The sequence below is a fragment of the Coregonus clupeaformis genome, chromosome 12 (assembly GCF_020615455.1).
Source record: "Coregonus clupeaformis isolate EN_2021a chromosome 12, ASM2061545v1, whole genome shotgun sequence".
Classification (NCBI taxonomy): Eukaryota; Metazoa; Chordata; class Actinopteri; order Salmoniformes; family Salmonidae; genus Coregonus; species Coregonus clupeaformis.
The window spans coordinates 30,826,482-30,852,624 of record NC_059203.1 but is presented as its reverse complement, the minus strand read 5'-3'; the positions used below and the strand labels follow the sequence as shown (position 1 = coordinate 30,852,624).

The window sequence follows — 26,143 nt, the reverse complement described above, 5'->3', positions numbered from 1 at the left end:
AACACTTTGAAAGAATTAAGATATTTGTGCTAATGCCAAATTTTCAATGCAATGTATTTAACACTGAGTTACAGTGAGCTCCAAAAGTATTGGGACAGTGACACATTTGTTGTTTTAGCTCTGTACTCCAACTCTTTGGATTTGAAATGCTACAATCACTATGATGTTAAAGTACAGACTTTAAATTGAGGGCATTTTAATCCATATCGGGTGAACCGTTTAGAAATTACAGCACTTTTTTTTGTTCATAGTCCGAAAGTATTGGGACAAATTCACTTGTGTATTAAAGCAGTCAAAAGTTTAATATTTGGTCCCATTTTCCTAGCATGCAAAAATGTCATCAATTACAGTGTCATTTTGGAGTCACTTTTATTGTAAATAGAATATGTTTCTAAACACATCTACATTAATGTGGATGCTAACATGATTATGGATAATCCTGAATGAATTGTTAATAATGATGAGTGAGAAAGTTAGAACCATAAATATCATACCCCCAAAAAATACTAACCTCTCACCATTATTAGGGGCGGAAGGTAGCTTAGTGGTTAAGAGCGTTGTGCCAGTAACCGAAAGGTCGCTGGTTCTAATCCCCAAGCCGACTGGGTGAAAAATCTGTCGATGTGCCCTTGAGCAAGGCACTTAACCCTAATTGCTCCTGTAAGTCGCTCTGGATAAGAGCGTCTGCTAAATGACAACAAAAAAAATATATATATATATATATAATAACAGGGGGGTTAGCATGTATTGGAGGTATGATATTTGTGCGTCTAACTTTCTCACTCATTATTCACGATTCATTCAGGATTAAACGTAATCATGTTAGCATCCACATTAATGTAGTAGTGTTTAGAATCATTCAATCCTTATTTACAATAAAAGTACCTCCAAAATGACACTACATTATTTTGTGCCCAATTGAAATTGATGGTAAATAATCTGAAACACAACCTAAACAAACAGCAAATGCATCCAACAAGTTTGTGGAGTCACATGCTTGATGTAATCATTGCATGATAGGAATATCCTAAAATTAAAGCTGACAGTCTTCACTTTAGCCTCAGTCATCATATCAATTCAAATAGAGTGCTGGAGTACAGAGCCAAAACAACCAAAAATGTTTCACTGTCCCAATATTTTTGGAGCTCTCTGTATATGGTGGACTTCCAAGTCCTTGCTGCGATCGGATTGGTGAAGCCATTATGTCGCTGAACAACAATGGCTGCACCAGCCAGTGTCCTGGGTTGCATCTCAAACAATTAAAGTGGCTTCCTCTCCTCATCTATTTTCCTCCATATGCACTGATGTGAAAGTACTGGACAGGCGAAAGCAAACACCTGGAATACAACCTTAATATTGCTGTCACCCAGCCAATAGCTTACAGTGAAGTGTAAATGAAGAAGCCATTTTAGACTTGAGATGCACCTCTGAGTTTTGGGGGTCAGCAAAAGAGGTGCAAATAACTTAGAGGGGCAAACAATGAGGATGGCCTTGCAGCACAGTATAGTCGGCAGATTTAAAGTGTGTACTCGTTGCTGTAAAATTACTACATGTTGCTATTGGGTGACTGACATTTTGGGTCTGCCCTCCTCAGGCTGGGATGCCATTTCTGATGTGTTTGGAAAGGTTTGGTTTCTTCAACCCCCTGAGACGTAGGGTTTTAAGCACTTTCAGCCTTGCTGTGCCATAGATTCCTTGAGCTTCTCTAGTAGTGCAACTGTGTTGACATGAACGTGATGAATCCACAGAGGCATTTCACCTAGCCTGGTTGAGGAAATGCTGCTAATGTAATATTCTAAATTAATTTTGGATTTTGCAATGTATAGATTGAGGTGTAACAGAAGTAGGGTGAATAGTACTTCTTATTGACGGGCTCTCTTTCTAAGACAGTAAATCCTAAATTTTTCAGTGAATGATCAAGTTAGTGTGCCAAATAATGTATCAAGCTCTGTGAAATAAGCTCAGTGAAATATCACTCTGGTAGCCTTTATAGCCGTGCTTTGGAGACCGGAAGCATAGACCATGAAAACCGGTGTATGTGCTGCCAGAGTGCCTGAATCTAGTCCTGGACAGTTACACTTCAACATTGAACGAGTTCCTCAAATTACTGGAAAGATTCCTTGATGGTGGCTATGGCCTCAGGTTTAGGCACCAGCCTAAATGTTGGAATGGAACTGGGCCCCTTTAAAGAGAGGCTTGAGGGCATGTTTGCTTTGGTGTATCTCTAGGCCCTTCAAAAACTATTTACACCCTATGTAAGTTATCAGGGATTGTAATTGTTTTTTTATCTACATTTAATTTATGCTATTGCATACATGTATTTGCTTTAGTTCTCTGCTCTCTGTAGTCTCGGAAATCCCAGACCTATGTGGGAGGCAACCTGTCTGGTTAGGGAGTCTACTCTCTGCCTTTTTTTGGAAAGTTAGCCTTTTTTTGTTTTAATCATTTGATCTCCATAATTTATCTGACGGGAACTATTTTCCTTTTCCTCTCAAATGTTTTATTTCCCCATGTACCTTTGTTGTCATGTTTTCTGGGCTGGCTACATGTTACCTGATTGCTGATACGTTTTAATTAAATGTGATTGATGCCAATAAATACATATTTTATTTCTGACACTGTCATGGTTTTTGCCTCAACTACACAAGACACACACAATGAATGCTCAGAGCTTAGACTATAAGCAGATGGGTATGGATGGGTCTTTTAGTTTTATTTTATAATTTGCGCCATCTATTTTTCTTTTGATCTTGACAAACTCCCGTCACCGTTAATCTGCATTCCCTACTGGCTCCGCTCCGGTAGTGCACTGCTGGTGTGGACAGGGGCATAAAACGAACGCACCCAGAGACTGCAACCGACAAATGATTGACTCAGATGGTGGCCAATAATGTCTGTGGACAAGAGTAGTCGTAATAGATTGTGATTGGCTGTTTGTGCTGTAACCTGATATTGGGAGGTCATTGTTTGCGGATGATGGAGCGCTGTGGAAGAGGGGGAGAAATATTACCCAACAGCCAGAAGGGTTAAAGAAGAGATTAGTGAAGTAGAGAAATGGTCCCTCAGGTGGAGCTTCAAGTTTTCAGTGGAGAAAACAGACTGTGTTGTTTCTAGAGGGAAGGTTGGGGAGGAAATATACTTGAAGTTGTATGGAAGGACTCTGGATAGGTTGGGAGGGTTTAGGTTTCTGGGGGTCTGGTTTGACACTCGAATGGCAACAGAGTAGTTGTCAAAGGAAAGAAAATATTGAATGTGATGCGTTGCTTGTCAGGAATGGAGTGGGGGGCAGATAGAATGGCGTTGAAAATGAGATGTATAGCGCTGTTAAGGTCATCAATGGATTATGGAAGCATAGCATATGGATCAGCAGCTCTGACATCTTTAAAAAAGCTAGATGTTATCCAGGCCCAAGCCCTAAGAATATGTTGTGGAGCACTCAGGACCTCCCCAGTGGTTGAGAGAGATGCCGTTAAAGTTAAGACAACAGCTAGCCATGACATATTGGGTCAACCTACAAGGACATAAGGTTACACATCCTACAAAAAAGGTGCTCCTAGAGTGCTGGGAACATGAACAAACTCTGAATACAAGCTTTGGGTGGATAGGCAATTGCATGGCAAGATAGATGGGGTTGTTTGGGAGGGAGTTTAGCCCCTTCCTGCTATCCCACCTTGTGTTCTCCCTCAACCAATGATAGATCTAGGGTTGCTTGAGAGGGTAAGGAAGGAAGGTGTTGAGGAAGGAGTAGATTCAGTTGTAAGTGAACATTTAAGAACACAATACTATGCTTTCTTGAATATATTCACAGATGGATCTAAGGACCCTAAAACAGGGAGGACAGGAGCAGCTTTTAGTGTTCCTGAGTTTAAGGTGGCAGTGACCAAAAGAGAAACCGATCATTGATCTGTTTACACAATGGAGTTGTTGGCCATACTATTGGCTGCAGAGTGGGTGGAGGAGGTGTGGCCAGACAGAGTAGTCATCTCAAATCAAATGTTATTTGTCACATGCACCGAATACAACAGGTGTAGACCTTACAGTGAAATGCTTACTTACAAGCCCTTAACCAACAATGCAGTTTTAAGAACGAATACAAAAAAAAAATCAAAAAAATATACAATATAAAATAATACAAAATAAAAGTTACTAATAATTAAAGAACAGCAGTAAAAATAACAATAGCGGGGCTATATACAGAGGGTACCAGTACCGAGTCAATGTGTGGGGGCACCGGTTAGTCGAGGTAATCTGCTCTGAGTCCTGTGCAGCACTGATGAGTTTAAATTAATGTGTGTCTCAGAGCAGACAGGATGTATTGTATGAGGTTTTGCAGTGTTTGTATAGGGTGAAACAGATGGGGGTATTTGTGATGTTCCTCTGGGTACCAGCTCATGTGGGAGTAGAGGGGAATGAGGAAGTGGATATTACTGCCAAGCAGACTTAAACATCATAATGTTGAGATGGAATTGTCAATCAGTAAAGCAAAACAGGGAGAGTAAGGGAAGACACCTGCATAAGATCCAGGAAAAGGTGGGGGCAGGGAGTCCTCAGGCTGAGAGAGAAGGGAGGAAAGTGTAGTCTGGAAAGGCTGAGACTGGGACACACAAGGCATTGAAAGTGGTGGGGAAACAACCGACTGGGAGGTGTGATCATTGTCAGGAGGAGATGGAGACAGTGGAACATGTTCTATTTCAGTGCCAGAAATATGTGAGAGAAAGGGAGCGATTGTTATTAGATTTGAGGAGTAATGGGGTTGAAGAGCCAGGATTAAGTTAACTGCTGCAGAAATCTTCAGGGGATGTAGTATTTCATTATGTATTTCGTTTCCTTAGGGAGACGAGATTATTGGGTAGGATTTAGACCTTCACTGTCTCTGGTCCACACTCCAGTCCAGTTGGTGGCGGTAATGCACCTTAAAGTTGGATGCCAACCACCATATAAAATCCACAGCAGAAGAAGAAGAAATGTTTGCGCTGTATATGACTTCTTCGCTTCCTGTGTCGTTCTCTTTCTTTCACACGTCCTGACGGTGAGGTAAGGGATTTTCATGGGCTTGAGTTTTCCTTGTAGGATTACGCGTTAAAATGTGTTTTGCTGGATTGGTTGAAAAATTATTTGTATATTACAATAAACTACAGTACTATGCTAATATAAAAATATAATTATGATGACTTATTCTTAGTTTGTAATGTATTTTGTCTGTGCGGCCTATTCGGCGCTGCGTGTGATTACCGCCACGTGCGACCATTATTTCTGTAACATTTTATCTAACTTGTTATCAATATACCGGTTCATCATAAAGCCACTTACGTATACAAGTCGGAACTAGCTATAGAGAAACGGTATACACTTTGCTATAATGTCAGCTAGTTGCTAAAGATAATTTTTTGCCGTGTAACCGCTATTGCTTGGAAGCTAGTGCCGGGTGAGTGACTGTGCCAGTTAGATGGCTATAGTTACTATGTTGCTAGTTACTGATCGGTGTTATTGATTTGAACCTGCTGCATGTCTAAAATCACATTTTATTTTCCTTAGATAATATACTGTCTTTAAACCAGCTGTTTAAGCGATCCTTCGAAGCACTGCAAAGATGCCGAGGGAAGACAGGACCACGTGGAAGTCCAACTATTTCATGAAGATCATCGTAGGTTGACATACCACTTTTGAATTTGAAAACAATGATGCTTGGAAGTATAGAACCCCATCTTATGATTGGCCACTTACAACGCAGGATAAGTTACAGTGCAGCTTGTGCAGTACTGCTCTGTCGTTCCCCCTGCACACATCAACTAGTTTCCTACTATCCCTGCCTGTCTGCATCCCACAGCTGACAGGGACGCTTGGTCTCAGACACTTTTGCACAGTAACTAACTGAAAATATGTTGCATAGTCTTGCTTATCCGATGGTAGAGGGTTTACATTTCCTCAAACAGTGAATTTAGAGCTGGTTGTTTGACTAACTTTTGCTTTTCTTTGCAGCAACTGCTGGATGATTACCCCAAATGCTTCATTGTGGGCGCAGACAATGTGGGCTCAAAGCAGATGCAGGCCATTCGTCTCTCTCTGCGTGGGAAGGCTGTGGTGCTCATGGGTAAAAACACCATGATGCGCAAAGCCATCCGTGGCCACCTGGAGAACAATCCTGCCCTGGAGAAGTAAGTTTCGAACAAACACATTTTGGCCTGAATTTCTTGGTGAAAATGTAAAAATCTACATCTAATGACCACTGATTTGGCTATTTGCAAAGCAGAATAATTTACAGTGTAGCTTGTTCAGTTCTGCTCTGTCGTTCCCCCTGCACACCAACTTGTTTCCTACTATTCCTGTCTGTCTGCATCCCATGGCTTACAAGGACACTTGGTCTCAGACACTCTTTTTCTCAGTTTTGCTATTTGTGTATCATTTGCGGTTTTATGTGCAATGTTGACATTGTTACTGTCTTCACAGGTTGCTGCCCCACATCAAAGGAAATGTGGGCTTCGTCTTCACCAAGGAGGACCTGGCTGAGATCCGGGATATGCTGCTGGCCAACAAGGTGGATGTTCTTTCTAACCAGGCCCTTTGTTGGAACCTCTGGTCTTATTGTTGAATTGTCAACTTGGGGTGGGGTCCCAAATATCACCCTATTTGCTTTATAGAGCACTACTTTTGACCAGGGCACTATATAGGGGATAGGGTGCCATTTGGAACACATACAATGTTATTATTTTGTAATAGACGGTATAGCCCTTGATGTAGAATCCTGTTTTTGGAGTTTGCTTAAAAATATGAAATAACGATGCAGGATAAGTTACAGTGCGGCTTGTTCAGTACTGCTCTGTCGTTCCCCCTGCACACATAAACTAGTTTCCTACTATCCCTGTCTGTCTGCATCCCACGGCTGACAGGGACGCTTGGTCTCAGACACAATTTCCTGTTGATTTTGCTCAGTCTCATGGGCTGCATCATTTGGGATGTATCCATGGACTCTGCTCTTTTGTTTGAATGGGAGCCATAGCTGGATTGCCCCCTAACCTCAAACCTCTGACTCTCAGGTGCCAGCTGCTGCCCGTGCCGGCGCTATTGCCCCCTGTGACGTGACTGTGCCAGCCCAGAACACTGGGCTTGGTCCTGAGAAGACCTCCTTCTTCCAGGCCCTGGGCATCACCACCAAGATCTCCAGAGGAACCATTGAAATCCTGGTGAGTGTGGTGACTGCAGTTTTAAGTCCTCAGCCAGTCTATGCTTAGTGAGCTCTACTTTAGACTAATGAGATGGTGGAATTACATTCAGTCACCCTCTAAATAAGAGGTTCTTCAGTGATGAGACGATGACGAGTCGGAACGGGACATAGTCTGTCTCTGGGGTAGCTGGGTCAGTGTCACGTTCTGTGTCTCTGGGTTCAGCTCCCCGGAGCAGTGTGTCTTTACAGTTGAAGACATCGAGGCATTTGTCTGAGAAGGGTTTCCCGATTGATGTTGCTAGGCTATGTTGCGTATAATACACAAGTTCTGATTTGTGTAGGATTAGTATTGTAATGTTTTCTTCTCTAGAAAACGAAAAACTGTAGACTAATGGTCTGAACCCTTAATTTCTCGCTACAGAGCGATGTGATGCTCATCAAGCCTGGAGACAAGGTGGGAGCCAGTGAGGCCACGCTGCTCAACATGTTGAACATCTCGCCCTTCTCCTTCGGTCTGCTCATCCAGCAGGTGTATGATAACGGTAGTGTCTATAGCCCTGAGGTGCTCGACATTACCGAGGATGCTCTGCACGCCAGGTTCCTGGAGGTGAGGAAGCGCACACTGCCTTGTAAAGATACTTTGAGTCCATGACTCAAAACCAGTTTATTATTATTATTGGTGCCTTGAATAGTAAATGAAACGGACTAAAATGTAGTACTGTCCTATTAAGTCTTAATTCGTTTCCCCTTCTTCCTTAGTCTTGTCTCCATATGTAGTGTTCTAAAAACAAGTGAAAATGATCCATTGAAGAGGACTACAACAGTCTAGCTGTCAAGTTCAGGAACTTATTCTCTTGTAGCTTTTGAGGAAGCAGGATAAGTTACAGTGCAGCTTGTTCAGTGCTGCTCTGTCGTTCCCCCTGCACACATCAACTAGTTTCCTACTATCCCTGTCTGTCTGCATCCCACAGCTGACAGGGACGCTTGGTTTCAGACACAAATTTATTAAATATGTATTGGAACATTCACACTTGAGTGAAAAGCTGAAAGTTGCTGTCATGCCTGTCCTGACCACAACTTGTTGTCTTTCAGGGTGTGAGGAACATCGCCAGTGTGTGTCTTGAGATCGGATACCCCACTCTGGCCTCCATCCCCCACACCATCATCAACGGATACAAGAGAGTCCTGGCTGTTGCCGTGGAGACTGACTACTCCTTCCCCTTGGCAGAAAAGGTATGGCGTCCCACCCCCATTTGGACCACATAGTATTGAAATGGATGACTGACCAAGTGCTGGCCCAGTCCACACACAACCTAGCCCCCAGGATGTTGCTGTAAGTCAAAGAATTGTATAAGTAATATGGTTGTAGCGCCACCTTGCCCTCTAGTTGAGGAATGTTCACCACATCACTTATGCCTGTCAAATCCTTGGTTGTAACATCTACATAGGGAAAAGGGGCCACAGTTTGATTCTGGAATGGGGCCACAATGTCTGACACCAGGTCATCCATTGGCACGTTATATCCATAGAGTTCTACATTTTAGTTAACATTGCTTCTCTACCCCCTCTTTTCCCAGGTGAAAGCTTACCTGGCTGACCCCACTGCCTTCGCTGTTGCTGCTCCTGTGGCTGTGGCCGAGACTGCTGCTGCCCCGGCCGCCGCTAAGGTGGAGGCCAAGGAGGAGTCTGAGGAGGGCTCTGACGACGACATGGGCTTCGGCCTATTCGACTAGAAGGCAACCAACTCTGCTCTTATGGTTGCTAACCAAATTCAAGAATATCATTGAATGTAATAAAAACCTCCAGAAAAATCAAACCACCTTTGTGTTCATATTTTAGCCAGTTGGCTGAGTGTATTTAAATTCAGGTTTTGGGCCACAACCTAATTGGTATGGAACATGTGAATGAGGTTCTTGTCAGGTCAGACTATTCAATATGCAGTAAAATAAAAACTTTTTGTGGAGACTATACCTCTTCAGAGTATCCTGACACGAAAGGCAGGCAAGTTTGCAACCTGTGACAAAGCAAAGATGAGTTTGCGACTGTTCGCTACTTAAATTTTCCTTTGGCCATGGAGGACAAAATGCTTGACAATATGGAAACTACCAAGAATATACAGTGCCTTTGGAAAGTATTCATACCCCTTGACTTTTTCCACATTTTGTTACGTTTCAGCCTTATTCTAAAATGGAGAAAATTGCATTTTTCATCAATTTACACACTACCCCATAATGACAAAGCAAAAACTGGTTTGACATTTTTGCTAATTTATTAACAAACTCACATTTACATAAAGTATTCAGACCCTTTGCTTTGTTGAAGCAGCGATTATAGCCTTGTCTTCTTGGGTATGACACTACGAGCGTGGCGCAACTGTATTTGGGGAGTTTCTCCCATTCTCTGCAGATCCCCTCAAACTGTTAGGTTGGATGGGGAGCGTTGCTGCACAGCTATTTTCAGGTCTCTCCAGAGATGTTCGCTCGGGTTCAAGTCTGGCCTCTGGCTGGGCCACTCAAGGACATTCAGAGACTTGTCCCGAAGCCACTTCTGCGTTGTCTTGGCTGTGTGCTTAGGGTCGTTGTCCTATTGGAAGGTAAACCGTTGCCCCAGTCTGCGGTCCTGAGCGCTCTGGAGAAGGTTTTCATTAAGGATCTCTGTTCTTTGCCTCGATCCTGACTAGTCTCCCAGTCCCTGCCACTGAAAAACATCCCCACAGCATGATGCTGTCACCACCATGGTTCACCGTAGGGATGGTGCCAGGTTTTCTCCAGACGTGACGCTTGGTATTCAGGTCAAAGAGTTCAATCTTGGTTTCATCAGACCAGAGAATCTTGTTTCTCATGGTCTGAGAGTCCTTTAGGTTCCTTTTGGCAAACTCCAAGCGGGCTGTCGTGCCTTTTACTGAGGAGTGGCTTCCGTTTGTCCACTCTACCATAAAGGCCTAATTGGTGGAGTGGTGCAGAGATGGTTGTCCTGGAAGGTTCTCCCATCTCCACAGAGGAACTCTAGAGCTCTGTCAGTGACCATCGGGTTCTTGGGCACCTCTCTGATCAAGGCCCTTCTCCCCCGATTTCTCAGTTTGGCTGGGCGGACAGCTCTAGGAAGAGTCTTGGTGGTTCCAAAGTTCTTCCATTTAAGATTGATGGAGGCCACTATGTTCTTGGGGACCTTCAATGCTGCAGAAATGTTTTGGTACCCTTCCCCAGATCTGTGCCTTGACACAATCCGGTCTCGGAGCTCTACGGACAATTCCTTCAACCTCATGTCTTGGTTTTTGCTCTAACATGCACTGTCAACTGTGGGACCTTATATAGACAGGCGTGTGCCTTTCCAAATCATGTCCAATCAATTCAATTTACCACAGGTGGACTCCAAGTTGTAGAAACATCTCAAGGATGATCAATGGAAACAGGATGCACCTGAGCTCAATTTCGAGTCTCATAGCAAAGGGTCTGAATACTTTTTGTAAATATGGTATTTCAGTTTTTTGTTTTCAATAAATTAGCAAACATTTCTAAAAACCTGTTTTCGCTTTGTCATTATGGGGTATTGTGTGTAGATTGCTAAGGACATTGTTTCATTTAATCAATTTTAGTATAAGGCTGTAACTTAACAAAATGTGGAAAAAGTGAAGGGGTCTGAATACTTTCCGAAGGCACTGTAGATGTCAATGAGTAAAGAAATAAACAAATACCCTTTGGTAGACTTGCGATTGCATAGATTATACATTTGTGGCAGAGGATTAATTAAGTTCAGAAACTAGACTAGATTACCTCTGTCCTGCACGTGTGGAGGTGTGTATAATGCACTTATTTGAACCCCTCGGTTGTTCTCCTAGCCCCTTGGTTTCTCCCTCAGCCAGTGATAGATCTAGGGTTGCTAGAGAGGGTTAGAGATGTTGAGGAAGGAGTAGATTCAGTTGTAAGAGAACACAATAATATGCTTTCTTTAATATATTCACAGATGTATATAAGGACCCTAAAACAGGGAGGACAGGTGCAGCTTTTAGTGTTCCTGAGTTTAAGGTGGCAGTGACAAAGAGCAACAGATCATTGATCTGTTTACACAATGGAGTTGTTGGCCATACTATTGGCTGCAGAGTGGGTGGAGGAGGTGTGGCCAGACAGGGTAGTAATCTGCTTTGACACCTGTGCAGCACTGATGAGCTTAAATTAATTTGCGTCTCAGAGCAGACAGGATGTATCATATAGTATGCGGTTTTGCAGTGCTTGTGGACGGTGAAACAGATGGGGATATTTGTGATGTTCCTCTGGGTACCAGCTCATGTGGGAGTAGAGTGGAAGAGGAGGTGGATGTTATTGCCAAGCAGGCTCTGGAATTGTAAAACAGAAGCCAAGGGTTTAATAAGAACAGTGGTTAAAAACAAATAGCAAGAGTTGTGGAACAGCGAGAGTAAGGGAAGACACCTGTATAAGATCCAGGAAAAGGGAGGGAGGGACGTCCTCAGACCGAGAGAGAAGGGAGGACAGTGTAGTCACAAGGCTGAGACTGGGGCACACAAGGTTCAATAGTACATTGAAATTGGTTGGGAAACATCCAACTGGGAAGTGTGATCATTATCAGGAGGATAAAGATGAGTCTGTGACAGTAGGAGTGAAGTTTTTGGAAAAAGTGGACCCTTGCCTTTTGGCTGATCCATTTGTGGTTTCAGGGTGGGTGAAAACAGAGTTGGGTGCTGTGGAATCGGTAAGGGTAACCAGAAGTGGTCTTGTGATAATTGTTTGTGTTTCTGCTGGTCAGAGGGAGCAGGCACTCCGTGTTAAACTAATGGGGGCAAGAGATGTGAATTGTTTTGCTCTCACGAAAAGGGTGCCATTGAAAGGAGTGATTACTGGGGTAGCAGTAAATGTAAAAGTTGACTCATCATTTGGTGCGACGCAGACAGGATGGCGTGAGTGGTGAAACAGTCATTGTCTGTTCTTTTGAGTTTTGATGTTGAGTCTTTGCCCGACAAAGTGATGTTAGGATATATAAGTTATCCTGTACGAGCTTTTGTGCCGAATACATTACATTGTTACAGGTGTCAAGCTTATGGGCATGTGGCAGCAGTGTGTAGGAGGTAGGTTCCTAGGTGTGAGAAGTATGCAGAAGGGCATTAGACAAAAGCATGTGTAGCATTGGGGAAAGTAGTGGTATGTGTTAATTGTAGGGGTGCCCATGGGGCTGGGGATCAGAAATGTCCCGTGCGAGAGAGGCAGGTTGAGGTTTCCAGGGTTAGAGTAGTGCAGAAGTTGTCATATGCTGAGGCAGGGAAGAAAGTAGAGGAAGATGGGTCAAGGGGGAGGGATCCTGAGAGGAGTGGTGTGAGTAGTAGATCTGTACCAGTACAGAGGGACAGGCCAACAAGTGATATATGTTTCAGTAAGATTGGATTTTTAGCATTTATAGCAATGGTTATCAACTGTACTGCAGGGATGGAACCTAAGTCGCAGAAAATTGAGGTTGTGGTGGCAGCTGCAGAGAGGTATTTGGGTGTGCAAGACTTGACATCAGAAGAGTTACAGGGAGTGTTAAGTAGTGGTGTCCCATCTTTTCAGGTTGTTGGCCTGAGGAAGGAATAAATAGATTTAAATAGTGGAGTAGGGTAGTGTTATTTTTTATTATTTTCATTATTTTTTTATTATGTGAGTGTAGTGTTAGAATTTTTTGTTTTTTGTTTTGTTTTTGTTTTTTGTTGTAAAGTATAAAAATGCGCTGCAATTTTTCAATAAATAGCAATTGTGTTAAGCAAGCAAACTGTTTATACCGGGGCAGAGCAAGTAGGTCAAGCACGTGCAGCCAATGAGCTACTTTGTTTTGCCCGCGATATTTATTACGGCTTCTACTTTTAACATTATGTGCTTTGGCACCCTCATTGCCCCAATATGTCTCTGTCAAAAAAGAGAAAAGTGGACTCAGAGTGCAGAGTGTTCCAAGAAAAATGGTCATCCTATTTATTCACGGAATTGAATGGGAAAGCTGTATGTTTGGTGTGTTCAGAGCATGTTGCAGTGCTGAAAGAAATATAACCTTCGTCGCCACTATGTGAGTCTTCATGCCGACAAATATGACAACTTTCAAGGACAGCGGAGATGAGAGAAGGTGAATGAACTGTTGGGGGATCTGAAGAAACAGCAGTCTGTGTTTACTCACAGCCGAGACATCAGTGACGCTGCAGTGAAAGCTAGCTACCTCATTGCTAATGAAATCGCAGTGGCTTCAAAACCATTTAGTGAGGGTGAATTTGAAAAAACATGCATGATGAAGGCAGCGGAGATTGTGTGCCCTGAAAAGCGGCAGGCTTTTGCAAATATCAGCCTGACAAGAAACACAGTTGCAGACAGGATTTCCGATCTTTCAGTGGATTTGGACAGCCAGTTGAAGCAAAAAGTAAAGTCATTTATTGCGTTTTCGGTTGCAATTGATGAAAGCACGGACATTACAGATGTTGCACAACTGGCCATTTTCATCCGCGGAGTTGATGACACATTGACCGTCACCGAGGAGTTCGTGGAGTTGGTGCCGATGACAGATACAACGACAGCAGCTGATATTTTTACTGCACTCTCGGCGCGCTGGACAGGGTCGGAGTGGACTGGTCCCGCGCTGTCAGCCTGGCTACAGATGATGCGCCCTCAATGATCGGGAAAAAAGCAGGCGCTGTGACAAAGTTCAGAGAGAAAGTGCAATCTGCAAATGGAGGACGTGATTTTTTGACTTTTCACTGTATTTTGCACCAGGAGGCTTTGTGTTGCAAGTCATTAAAGATGGATAACGTCATGAAGGTGGTCATCCAAACTGTTAATTTCATCCGATCCAGAAGCCTGAATCACCGTCAGTTTGACAGCCTTCTCAGAGAGAAAGACCACATCTATGGCCTGCCATACCACACTGAGGTAAGATGGTTAAGCCGAGGTGCTGTGCTGAGGCGTTTCTTTGATTTACGAGAAGAAATTGAACAGTTCATGGAAGAAAAGGGCAAACCAGTGATAGAATTTCATTCCGCAGAATGGATGCAGGACCTTGCATTTATGGTGGATGTTACAGAGCACCTGAATAACTTGAACAAACAGCTGCAAGGGCGCAACAAAGTTGTCACGCAGTATTATGACAGCATACGTTCTTTCAAGTTGAAGCTGTCATTGTGGGAGACGCAACTTGCCGGTGGTGATGCAGCTCACTTCCCCTGTCTGAAAAATGTGTGCGCGACCCAACATGTGGCAGACATGAAGCGGTTCAAAGATAAAATAACGGGACTGTTACGGGAGTTTGAGCAACGCTTTCAGATTTATGTTTATATGTTTTTATGTTGATGTGCAATTGTTTTTAATTGATTTTATTTTATTTGTATATTTAACCTATTCTTGACTCTGTGGTTCTTGCACTTGTTTGGGGAACAGGATTTCATTATTTTTATCTACATTTCTGCCTGAGAAATGACACCCTGATATAGTTCTGTGATCTGTGATATACTTCTGTGAATCACTGAGGCATTGTGTGTTTGTGTGTTCTTTGTCCTCAGAACTTTCAAATAACTTGAGGTGTTTTATGATTAATAGTGATGTTGTGCTTTTGGACACTGTCCTCAGGCTCCAGCTTTATGTTTATATGTTTTTATGTTGATGTGCTATTGTTTTTAATTGTTTTTATTTTATTTGTATATTTAACCTATTCTTGACTCTGTGGTTCTTGCACTTGTTTGGGGAACAGGATTTCATTATTTGTATCTACATTTCTGCCTGAGAAATGACACCCTGATATAGTTCTGTGATCTGTGAAACAGTTCTGTTAATCACTGAGGCATTGTGTGTTTGTGTGTTCTTTTTCTTTAGAATTTTCAAATAAACTTGACGTGTTTTATGATTAATAGTGATGTTGTGCTTGTACTATTTTGGACACACTGTCCTCAGGCTCCAGCTTTATGTTGTGTGTTGATCGTATTAAAACAAAGAAAACAATCTGAAGTTGTTGTTTTTAAGTTATATATACCATGATTTTTCCGGTCCGGCCCACTTGGGAATAGATTTTCCTCCATGTGGCCCCTGAGCTAAAATGAGTTTGACACCCCTGTGTTAGATGGTAGGGTATTTGTTTATTTATCTTTTTATTTTTTCAAGCAAACTATAAGGGAGTTGGACTCCAGTCTAGTAGGTGGCAGTAATGCTATATTTATTGGATGCCAACCGCCGTTAAACCTCATCGAAGAAGAAGCAGAAGAAGAAAAGAAAAGAAAAGAAAAGCGGCAGCATACTCATTGAAGCTTTCAGCCTGTCCGGAAGTACTACCCGAAGAAGCTAGCTGAAAGTTAAACATCCACTATGGCTGAGGTAAATTACATTGATTGTTTTAACTGTATTTAGGCATTGACAACTAAGCCGTGTCTAACCAACTGAACTTGTGGATATACATTCCACCATTTGGTGGCTGCCTGTACTGTGGTGCTTGGTTCACTAGCCAATCAAGATGCTGTCAACAAGTATGGCTAACGTTAGCTAGCCCTCTGTCCAGACTGAGCCTTCTGTCAGTCTGTCCGTGTAGTTAGCTAGATAGCTTTTTGGGTTAGCTTAATAACTAGACTAATGATGGACGCAAATGATCCCATGATGTTTATTCAATTCATGCTTTCAGACGCACAACTTGCAGGACCTGCAACATCAAGCAGCTGTCGCCTCCAAAGTGTATGTCCAGCGGGACTACAACTCGGGTACAATCTGCAGGTTCCAGACCAAGTTCCCCTCTGAGCTGGAGTCTAGGGTATGAGACTACACACACACACAGCTACTAAGCAGACCATGGTTCAAATACAATTGTCATACATTCTTTCAGTTCGTGTAGTCAGTGTACTTCTCCAGACCCCCAAGAAAGGATCATTATTTCTCAGTGACTTTGGTCGTGCATACCTCTTACTGAGGGGTCGATGGGCATAATTTTTTTCAGGTTGACAGGCAGCAGTTCGAGGAGACAATACAGACGCTGAACAACCTCTATGCTGAGGCTGAGAAAATAGGTGGCAAGTCTTACCTGGAGGGCTGCTTGGCCTGCATGACAGCTTACACTATCTTCCTCTGTATGGAGACCCATTATGAGAAAGTAGGTCCTTCAGTCTTCTCCATAGAAGTATGTAGGCCAAGGGTTGTTAGAACATTCCAAATAAAAACAATCCGTGTCCCTGTGGGCCCTGGTCTAAAGTAGTGCACTTACTATATTGGGAATATGTTGAAACAATGTTTTATGTCGTGGACCAGTGGCCGTATTAGGTGTAGTCATTTTATGAGGCCAAGCAATTAATGGGTGAAAGGGCTTACTTTCTTTGTCTCTAGGTATTGAAGAAGATCGCTAGGTTCATCAAGGAGCAGAATGAGAAGATCTACGCTCCTCTGGGACTGCTGCTGACGGACCCAATAGAGAGAGGTCTCAGGGTTGTATCCTTTACTGTCCCAGAGGCTCACACTAACAGAGGCTGCATCCCAAATGCCACCATAATCCCCATATATTTTCCTTGGGCTCTGGTTAAAAGTAGTGCACTATAAAGGGAATAGGATGCTATTTGGGACGCACAACTAGACCTTTCTTGTGTAACTGTCTTGCATTTGCTGGATCCCAGCTTCTTTAACTAACCCCTCCCCAGGTTGAAATCACCATCTTTGAGGATCGAAGCATTGGCTCCGGAAGATAAACCACACCAAAGGTGAGTGTTGTCAGATTAGTTTCTCTCATCCTGTTAACCCTAACAGGGGATACCAATGGAAATAAGTTTCACAGCGACCTCACGAGCTTAGTGTCTAAATAACTAGAAATAATAGAATAATATTGACTTGTAGATACTGTCAAATGACATGTCTTGACTTACATTCCCTCTGGTTAATGAGCAGCAATGATCAGATAAGCAATGTTATTTCACAAATCCACTGCTCCCAGCCTCCAGCTGTCAGGACTACTTTCACAGGATTGTTAATTTGAGGTGTTTTTGTTTTTGCTCTTATGCAGGATGGCCTATTTCACCTGGTGCTTCCCAATTGTCTCACCACACCCATCAATGATTGTTTTTATTTATTTCACGTAAGGTATGGGCTATGTGTGCTAGTAGCCTATATCTACATTTTTACATTTTAGTTATTTAGCAGACGCTCTTATCCAGAGCGACTTACAGTAGTGCGTACATACATTTTTCATACTCCCACAGAGACCAACACTCCCTATTTTTTACATGTTTATTGAGATGATTAATTTGAACATGTGAAAAGTCTTATTCTAGTGAAGCAAGACCACACCTTTAGTATGAATGGTGCCATTTTGTTTTATATTGCTATTTCTAAACCCTTACTCGTAATTAAAGGTGCATTGTGTAATAGCTCCATGCAAATAGCCTTTAAAGGTATAGTTCAGCCACAGTTTTTAAACCTGTATTTTAATATATCCTCTGCTTCACTAAAATTACATCATTAGTAAGATGGTTCCTTACCTTGACAGTAGTCTATGGGCCAGGAGAAACTTTAAACCACCACAATTCAGATTTGTTTACTTAAACAAAAACAATGAGTGGTACTGGGGTGGTGCTAGCATGTTCCGGACTCATGGATTCTTGTTCCTGGAAGTTACAAACGTAAACGATGTACAGTAACATTGCAAAGTTTCTGGGTTATAATGTGTTACTTCAGGTACTTCTAAGTTGTACTTCTCAAAAACCAACTAGAACTTTTGCTAAAATGTTACTGCACCTTTTGTATGTATATTGAACAAAAATATAAACGCAACATGCAACAATTTCAACAAATTTACTGAGTTCCAGTTCATATAACGAAATCAGTCAATTGAAATAAATAAATTAGGCCCTAATCTATGGATTTAACATCACTGGGCAGGGGCGCAGCAATGGTTGGGCTTGGGAGGGCATAGGCCACCCATTGGGGAGCCAGGCCCAGCCAATCAGAATGAGTTTTTCCCCACAAAAGGGCTTTATTACAGACAAAATTACTCCTCAGTTTCATCAGCTGTCCGGGTGGCTGGTCTCAGACGATCCCAAGCCAGATGTGGAGGTCCTGGGCTGGCGTGGTTACACATGGTCTGCGGTTGTGAGGCAGATTGGACGTACTGCCAAATTCACTCAAATGACGTTGGAGGCGGCTTATGGTAGAGAAATGAACATGAAATTCTCTGGCGACAGCTCTGGTCAACATTCCTGCAGTCAGCATGCCAATTGAGTTGTCTGGCATTGTGTTGTGACAACTGCACATTTTAGATTGGCCTTTTATTGTCTCCAGCACAAGGTGCACCTGTGTAATGATCATGCAGTTTAATCAGCTTCTTGATATGCCACACGTGTCAGGTGGCTGGATTATCTTGGCAAAGGAGAAATGCTCACTAACAGGGATGTGCACAAAATTTGAGAGAAATAAGCTTTTTGTGTGTATGGAACATTTCTGGGATCTTTTATTTCAGCTCATGAAACATGGCACCAACACTTTACATGTTGCGTTTATATTTTTGTTCAGTATAATTGTCAGAAGATAACTTATTGATTTGGTGTGTGTGTACTTTTGGTCACCTTGTAGACACAGGCTATTCAATATGAACTTGTTTTGTATGCAACATGTTGTGTGGGTCTGTATTATGGTGTCTGTTTTATAGTGACCGTTCACCACAGTGTTTAAGCACACAGGTTGCCTGTTATTGCTAATATGAATCAGGTTTTCACATTTGCTAGTTTAATTTATGAATCTTGATGAAATTGTTAATCACATACTGGGATATGACATCAATGTTCTCACTGCTTAGCTTGACTGAATGTGAATTGACAGGAATTGTGACTCCAACCCTGACTGTGGTTCAACATAATTATGGAGTTTCTAGACTACCCCTATCCTTGATATTGTCCAATATGTGTAAATAATTATTGACCACAAAACCACCACAGAAACCTTAAGCATGCTTTGAATCCCAAGCCTGGCTTTTATTTCCTATCTATTGTATTGTTCTTGTTATTATATGTAGTGTAATGTGTATCTATAAATAAACTATTTTCTTGAATAATCTGTAAAGACATACTCAGTTAAATATAGCACACATCACAGTTTTTTTTTTTTTTTACAAGATAACCAGTGATCATAGCTAGACAACTGCAAATGAGTGAATACCATTTTTAATGGCAGTCAACAATATTCTGCGTGTAGCTCAGTTGGTAGAGCATGGCGCTTGCAACGCCAGGGTTGAGGGTTCGTTTCCCACGGGGGGCCAGTATGAAGAAAAAAAAATGTAAGTCGCTCTGGATAAGAGCGTCTGCTAAAAATGACAACTAAAAAATGGAGTTAGTCATCGTTAGCAATAACTAAACAGTTTATGAATGCATTCTGCGCCAGTTCGCAAGGGGCACAATTACAATTATTTGGATGGGGGCTGGCTGCTTTTTCTTTTCTTCAAGCGTTGTGTGTGTGCGTTTGGAATTATTTCTCTACTTTTTTTGCTTGGTAATTTATTACTTGGGCATCTTTTCAACTGATAAACTAAAGGTTAAAACAAAATCTCTTATTATAATTGCATAATTTGATTGAATAGCTTCTGTTCAGCATTTGCTAGCTAGCTATAGCAACAGAGTTAGCTAGCTAGCTAAACTTAGCAACGGAGGGATCTCCAACCCTATTCCTGGAGAGCTGTCCTGTAAGGTTTCGCTCCAACCTTAATCTAGCGCACGTGATTCTAAGAATTTGCTGGTTGATCAAATTAATCAGGTTAGTAACAACTGGAAAACCTACAGGAGGGTAGCTCTCCAGCAACAGGGTTGGAGAACCCTGGTATGGGCAGTGCAGTGGATACATAATATTGGACAAAGCTACCGCCCCTTGTAAATGTGGGATTTAGCTGATGGGGAACTTAACGTAAGCCTGGAAATGTTTTATTTCTGAACAAAGTGCTTGCTAGCCGTAGCATTGGGTTGTTGTCACCACACTGATGTATATATGAACGGTTGTCACACTGAGTCAACTGCATCCCCACCGTTGATCATGAAATATACTATTATTTTTACAGCTACAAAGTGCCAACATCACCCCCTTTGGCCACCCTGGCGTTTCCTTGTTTTGATGGCTGTTATCTTCCCAAGCAAGAAAATGAATTTGTTCACACAGTCCTGCACGAACTGGATGCTTACCAACAGAGAGGAAAACAGAAAAGGTAAGCTGCCATTTCCTGCATTCTGTCACAATCATAAATTGAGGGCTTGTACTTTTTTTGTGGGACACATTCCCTGTCCATGCCATTTCACGTTAATTGCCAATGGCATTTAGCAACGTGTCACAGACATAATGTACCTACAGATCATAATGTACCTACAGGTGATCAAAGTCTATCTGTGAGTTGATGTCATCAAAGACACTTATTGGATGTCCCCCTAAAAAAAAAAATGAAAAAAAATGGAGGCACTCAATAACTGTAAGTCGCTCTGGATAAGAGCGTCTGCTAAATGACTAAAATGTAAATGTAAATGTAATAAGCTTTGGCTTGAGTGTTGTCCCCTCCCTCCCCAGTGCCCTACTCTTCCCCCCTCTATCAAGCAGACTTCGCTACCTGATTCACAAAACCACTGAGAACCACCGTAACCTCGCCACCTTCTCCGTGGGGGAGGGCTGGAGACGTAGGGTAGTTGTCTGCTACTCTCACCTCAGGTAGAGCACACACAACAAGGTCTTACATTCAGGTCTGCCTTGTACAATAAGTATTCTGACCTCAATGGGACTTCCTGGATAAACAACTGGTAAATACAAATTCATATGCCATATTATAAGGTCACAGTGTACATTAAATTGATCAAGTCTGGCTGCCAAAGTAGTTCTAAAGTAACTACATGGTATAGGGGCATCTTAATGTGAATTATTGCCCATTATTTCACAGCGTTACATGGTGACTTTAGTATGGTGTGTTGTCTGTGCCAGGCTGGATCTGGGGGAAGAAAGCGACACAGACAGTAACACCAGTTTCTACGATGAGGCTCCCAGGAGAGTTATGGGGATGCAGAGCAGCAGAACGGACCCCCAGCCCAGACCCAACCCACTGACCCGGCGGAGCGGGGGTAACACCAAACGTCCTGACAAGGCCATTTACGTCCCCAGGGCGGCTAGGGACAGGCAACGGGACAGCGGCAGTTCCCTCCACGGACCACCAGCAGGGGTGGACCTCGACCTGCCCCTGCCCACTCTCAGCTTCAACACCTCGGGCTGCACCTCCACCTCAGAGTCCTGCTCCTGCTGCTCCTCAGACACCCCGGAGGGAACGCCGTCAGAAACACAGGCCAACACCAACCAGGACAGTTTGCCTTCTAGCACCACCACCTCTAGCGCTGGGCAGGAGGACGACTTCATTCGCTTCTCTGTAGAGGAGCCCTGCCCCTGGCCCCCCGCCTGGGACCAGACTGTGTCCTACTTCATGGCCATGACCCTGGAGGACCAGACTAAGGAAGACCAGGAGGAGGAGGAACATGTAGCAGAGGAGGTGCTGATGGAGGAGTCTGTGGGCAGTAGCAATGTGACATCCCACCAACACCATGCCTCTCATACAACACCAGCCAAGGATGCTGCTAGCAATGCTGCTGATTTTAGCCAAGAGGTACAGTGTGGTGAAGTTCAGACTAATTCCATAACAATGGAGTGGGGGGGTTGATCTATGGGGATTATATAATTTCTGTTCATTTCTTCAAATTACTTCAATTATGAGACTAATATTTTTGTTTTTGTAAATCCATTTGAAAATGGAACAAATGACCATGACATTTTGGATTGTCCTCAAGTTAAATAGACTATATATTTTCAGGTATAAGCTAGCCTTTCGGTCCTATAGTGTGAATCAGGCATCAGTTTTAAAGGGAATGGGGCATTGTGTTACTCTGTGGTGTGGGGGGTGTCCACAGTTCTTACTGTATAGGCTATATTTCACATTTGTATATGTAAAGGGATTACTGAGAAACACTTAATTGGGATAGGTTGTTATATCTGTCAATAACTGGTTTAATTTCTCGTCAGATCAAGGCCCACTTGACAGAGACTGACGTGGCCATCGAACACGCCCACAACGACTACTCTTGTTTTGAGAACGTGTGGATCAACCAGGACGAATTTGCCCACGTCATCGAGATCTACGACTTCCCGGCCATGTTCAAAACAGGCGACCTGCTGGATGCCTTTGCAGACCACAGGTAAACGCCTCCGAGTAGGGTGATGTTTCCCCTAGACGCTGATCTTGGATCAGTTTAACTTTTTTCCCACTGATGGTTAGGATTGGGGGAGGGGAAGCTGATCGTAGATCTGTACATAGGGAAAACTTTGCCTTGCAGCACAGGTGAAAGCCTCCCAATGCCTCTCATTAAAGCCCACAGCACACTCATAAGGGCTGTCTAACTCTCCCAGTCTTGTCTCTGTCTGTCTTCCAGCGACGAAGGCATGAAGATTAAGTGGGTGGACAACACTCACGCCCTGGGCGTGTTCTCCAGTCAATCTGCAGGTATGGTTTTTGAGTATATCTATTTTTTCATATTTTGAGGGATATTTAAGTCCCAAGATGAGTCACGAGTTTCTTTTGGCACATTGGAGTTGGTTGTGTGGCCTACTGGCCTTAGGTGAGGGGAAGTTGGTGTTCTTTCTAATGACATCAGAGATGAGTCTTTGAATCAACCCTGTGTTTGTGTTTAGCCCTCCATGCGCTTTCCATTCAGCACCCTCTCCTGAAGACACGCACTCTGTCTGACGGGAGCAAGCAGGCAAAAGGGAAAGCCATAAGACGTGCCGGTATTGTCCTTGTCTTGTTACCTCTCTATACAGTAGCACTAAGAAACAATAATTTAAATGAAGTGGTATCTGCTATCTGGGTAAATAATGTTTTCATTGTAAGTAACTATAACTTGTTGGTCCCATACTATTAGCGTGTTCTTATCTCTTTATTCCATACTCTAATATAAAATGCTTCTGTATTTCCCAGAGTTTATCCAGCCGGTGAAGGAGAGGCCACGGACAGACTCTGCGGTGGCCCGCAGAATGGTATCCAGAGCCCTGGGACTGCAGAGAGGTGGAGCGCCCTCACAACGTTTCTGACCGCTACAGCAGGTGAGATGGCCGTTTAACGTAGACTCAGAAATACACAAAGTAAACCACAGTATTGGGATGACGAAACTACCGGGCCTCACTCTGAAATGTCTTTGGTTCACGTTGCTGCTTGTGATCACTGCATAGTGCTGAGTCTCAGTTTAAGAAATCAATACAAGAACATGTCATGGTTTGCTTGTTTTATTCTTTTTTATTACAGAAAACATGCAAGCACAAAATTATTTTCCACATTCAACTGTATACAGTACAGGACAATCACCCATCTAGTAAAGTCCCGTGTAGCTCAGTTGGTAGAGCATGGTGTTTTTTAACGCCAGGGTTGTGGGTTCGATTCCCACGGGGGGCCAGTATGAAAATGTATGCACTCACTAACTGTAAGTCGCTCTGGATAAGAGCGTCTGCTAAATGACTAAAATGTAAATGTAAAGAGCACCCTTGTCAAATGAAGGGCCCTGTAGTTGCTGTATCACAAACATAGGACAAAATGATGCAAACATTCATTTTCACAGATCATTCGTGACGTATACAATCGAGAAAACAAACCGATTTTAGAGTCCATGATGGTAATAATGTAATAAAATGGATCTTTGAAAAATGTACTAAACTGAGCGAAATATGCTGATAAGACTAAAATGTATATTTATCTTAGGATCCTAAGATGAAAGGTTTTAAATATGTTCCCAGAGGTTATATATTAAGTGATGCAAGATATGTTAACTTGGGCAGAATCAGAACACAAATTGCATGAATAACTCACACCTTTACCTAAATCATGCATTCATGAAAAACAAAGTTGCTGTTAAGTGGTAGCTATATGGTTGTAATAATATTGCCTTATCCTTAGTGAATACCATACAGCAAGACAAAAATGGGTTCTTCCTATTTATATTTACAATGGCTTCCTACCAAATTGTCACATCATAGACTGGCATGAAACTGCACTAAATTGACAAATAATTTATTTAATCAGTTAAAGTATATTCTCAATGGAAGTAAGACTCTTCTGCTACTTTCCCACCCACTTCATAGTTGCATAATTTCCTGCTCAACACAATATACTTAAAAAAACAAAAAACAGTAAGAAACTGTCTCAAGGTGCAGCAGGTGTCATGTCAAATGTTTTTATTTTATTTTATTTTTTGTCCTTATGGTGGACCAGAAGAGTTAGATACATATAAATATGACGGATTTGATAGCACCAGCACTCCGCAGTACATGTTACAGAAATTAGTGAAATCAGTAAAGACAGCGGTGCTTCTTCGTCTGCAACATCCTTATATCAAACGTTGGCATTGAGGTGTGATAGGCTTTTCAATTTTCATCCAGCACCAATAGGGAGGGAACACACAGTACAGCGCTCCCTCTAGTGGTTGGTAATGTCACAACAGTCTTGCTGGTCATTCCCGGTCTTTCTATTGAGTCCATCCACACTACCTGTGTCCCAGCTGGTTATTCATGAGGCCAGGGAAAGAGGATTCCTCTGACTCAGAACTCATCGAGCCACCTGAAGAGGAGAGAAGAACTGCACTCATTCAATAGTGGCCACAGTTTGATAGCACCGGCTACACTGGTTGTCAATAGAAATTAGTCCATATAATTACAATGGTAAAAAAATGTCTTCACAAGCCTTCTCTCTCTTTGAACTGATTGTTTTCATGATCTTTTGCAGGAATGTCAGGCTACAACTGGACTACACAACTACAGATGTCCTTGCTAATAAATAACTGGCAGACCATTGCTGTCCAATGTATTGTTCCTTTTCTCAAGTTCCCATTGTTCATTGTTGATGCCATTCACACTATAGGGCCGACCCAAACCATACAATGCTGACTTGGATATTTTCTTTTCACATTGTCTTTCCTATCACGGTTCCAACAACTATTGTGGATGTGTAACCAGGCTGGCCCAGTACAGCTTGGCTTGGCTCCTTTTGGTCCTATAGTGTGAATCAGGCATCAGTTATGAAGGGAATGGGGCATTGTGTTACACTGTGGGGTGGGGGGGTGTCCACAGTTCTTACTGTATTTTAACTTCGTAATTTGCCAAACATTTAACAGATAATTTAACTTACGCTGGTTGCGTCCATACGTAGATGGATAAAGTTGGTGATACACCGGTTGTATAATTCCTATTAAGCCTAATTTCTACATTGTGTACTTGCGTAGCAAAAATAAAATGGAAAGAATAAAAATGAAGACAGATGTTCTGTCAGGAGATGGAATAAAAATACAGGATATGGACAACTCTGTTAGGAAAGCAAATCTGGATCGTTCATGTTGTAGGTTTCAGATAAACATGTGATTAATTATCTTTTAAGTCATCTATGTAAATAAAGTTTGATTTTGTTTTTGAAAGAAAAAAACGTCCGCAGATGCAATTACAACTCGATGCAACTATTCAGGATTGCCATTTTACGCAATTAATAAAATGGTTGATTTCTAATGCTAAAAACTCACTCAAACATTTTCTGAAACATTCAAGCTGAACGATAAACTTGATAACTTTTTTAAAAGTTTATTTCAAGTTGATATTTATGTTTACGAGCATTTCCAGGGGGATTTAAAAAAATAGAATGCAATTATTATATAGGGTTCTGTTATATGCCATTGTCTTTTGGTGTTTTATGATATATATATATTTGTAATGGCCAACATGATCCAGCAGAGGAAATTGGTTGATGTCTGGCTCTCCAGTTTGTAAGACAAACCTTAAAGCACACGTGTTTGGGGACAATCCCTTGTGAATATGTTAGTATTATGTCAGTACATTATCTCATTAAAATGTTTTTGAATTTTGCGATTGCCTTTTCACCCATTTATTTACTAAATGAATGTAAGCCTCTTTGGAATGTGGTCATTTGTTATCCATAGAAAAAATGTATTTGAACATGAAAAGT

General features: G+C 42.3%; 4 protein-coding genes and 4 non-coding genes across 10 annotated transcripts in view; 7 read left to right on the top strand and 1 right to left on the bottom strand.

Annotated features, from left to right (window-relative positions):
* The first annotated feature begins 4,966 nt into the window (after nucleotides 1–4,966).
* Nucleotides 4,967–8,978, top strand: LOC121577765 (60S acidic ribosomal protein P0). Its single transcript, XM_045223800.1, has 8 exons — nucleotides 4,967–5,034; nucleotides 5,536–5,644; nucleotides 5,980–6,155; nucleotides 6,448–6,535; nucleotides 7,035–7,181; nucleotides 7,584–7,769; nucleotides 8,255–8,395; nucleotides 8,740–8,978. The coding sequence occupies exons 2-8, from the start codon at nucleotides 5,591–5,593 to the stop codon at nucleotides 8,893–8,895; spliced, it is 948 nt and encodes a 315-aa protein (XP_045079735.1). The 5' UTR covers nucleotides 4,967–5,034; nucleotides 5,536–5,590; the 3' UTR covers nucleotides 8,896–8,978.
* Nucleotides 5,726–5,854, top strand: LOC121578833. The gene has a single exon (XR_006002836.1). It is a non-coding gene; the product is annotated as a small nucleolar RNA SNORA63 (small nucleolar RNA).
* LOC121578834 lies at nucleotides 6,779–6,907 on the top strand. The gene has a single exon (XR_006002837.1). It is a non-coding gene; the product is annotated as a small nucleolar RNA SNORA63 (small nucleolar RNA).
* On the top strand, nucleotides 7,294–7,442 carry LOC121578830. Its single transcript, XR_006002834.1, has one exon. It is a non-coding gene; the product is annotated as a small nucleolar RNA SNORD15 (small nucleolar RNA).
* Nucleotides 8,032–8,160, top strand: LOC121578832. Its single transcript, XR_006002835.1, has one exon. It is a non-coding gene; the product is annotated as a small nucleolar RNA SNORA63 (small nucleolar RNA).
* Nucleotides 8,979–15,392: 6,414 nt separating the features above from the next.
* golga7 (golgin A7) lies at nucleotides 15,393–18,184 on the top strand. 2 transcript variants are annotated; one of them, XM_041891646.1, is made up of 6 exons: nucleotides 15,393–15,489; nucleotides 15,791–15,916; nucleotides 16,100–16,252; nucleotides 16,483–16,584; nucleotides 16,791–16,850; nucleotides 18,145–18,184. In XM_041891646.1, exons 1-5 carry the CDS (start codon nucleotides 15,481–15,483, stop codon nucleotides 16,836–16,838), a joined length of 438 nt encoding a protein of 145 aa, XP_041747580.1. In that variant the 5' UTR covers nucleotides 15,393–15,480; the 3' UTR covers nucleotides 16,839–16,850; nucleotides 18,145–18,184. The 2 variants fall into 2 exon arrangements, with proteins under 2 accessions (XP_041747580.1, XP_041747579.1); XM_041891645.2 differs by lacking the exon at nucleotides 18,145–18,184 and adding an exon at nucleotides 17,150–18,037.
* A 1,776-nt stretch (nucleotides 18,185–19,960) lies between these two features.
* Nucleotides 19,961–26,043, top strand: r3hcc1 (R3H domain and coiled-coil containing 1). The gene is made up of 9 exons (XM_041891644.2): nucleotides 19,961–20,034; nucleotides 20,186–20,329; nucleotides 20,683–20,820; nucleotides 21,088–21,757; nucleotides 22,171–22,343; nucleotides 22,578–22,648; nucleotides 22,837–22,932; nucleotides 23,123–23,247; nucleotides 24,917–26,043. Exons 1-8 carry the CDS (start codon nucleotides 20,021–20,023, stop codon nucleotides 23,233–23,235), a joined length of 1,419 nt encoding a protein of 472 aa, XP_041747578.1. The 5' UTR covers nucleotides 19,961–20,020; the 3' UTR covers nucleotides 23,236–23,247; nucleotides 24,917–26,043.
* Nucleotides 23,602–26,143, bottom strand: part of LOC121577766 (lysyl oxidase homolog 2A) — a 59,349-nt gene continuing 56,807 nt past the window's right edge. For both annotated transcript variants that reach the window (XM_041891641.2, XM_041891642.2), the window contains exon 14: nucleotides 23,602–24,751. In XM_041891641.2, the coding sequence (XP_041747575.2) occupies nucleotides 24,678–24,751 (74 nt within the window). In that variant the 3' untranslated portion in view covers nucleotides 23,602–24,677. The remainder of the gene's footprint in view (nucleotides 24,752–26,143) is intronic.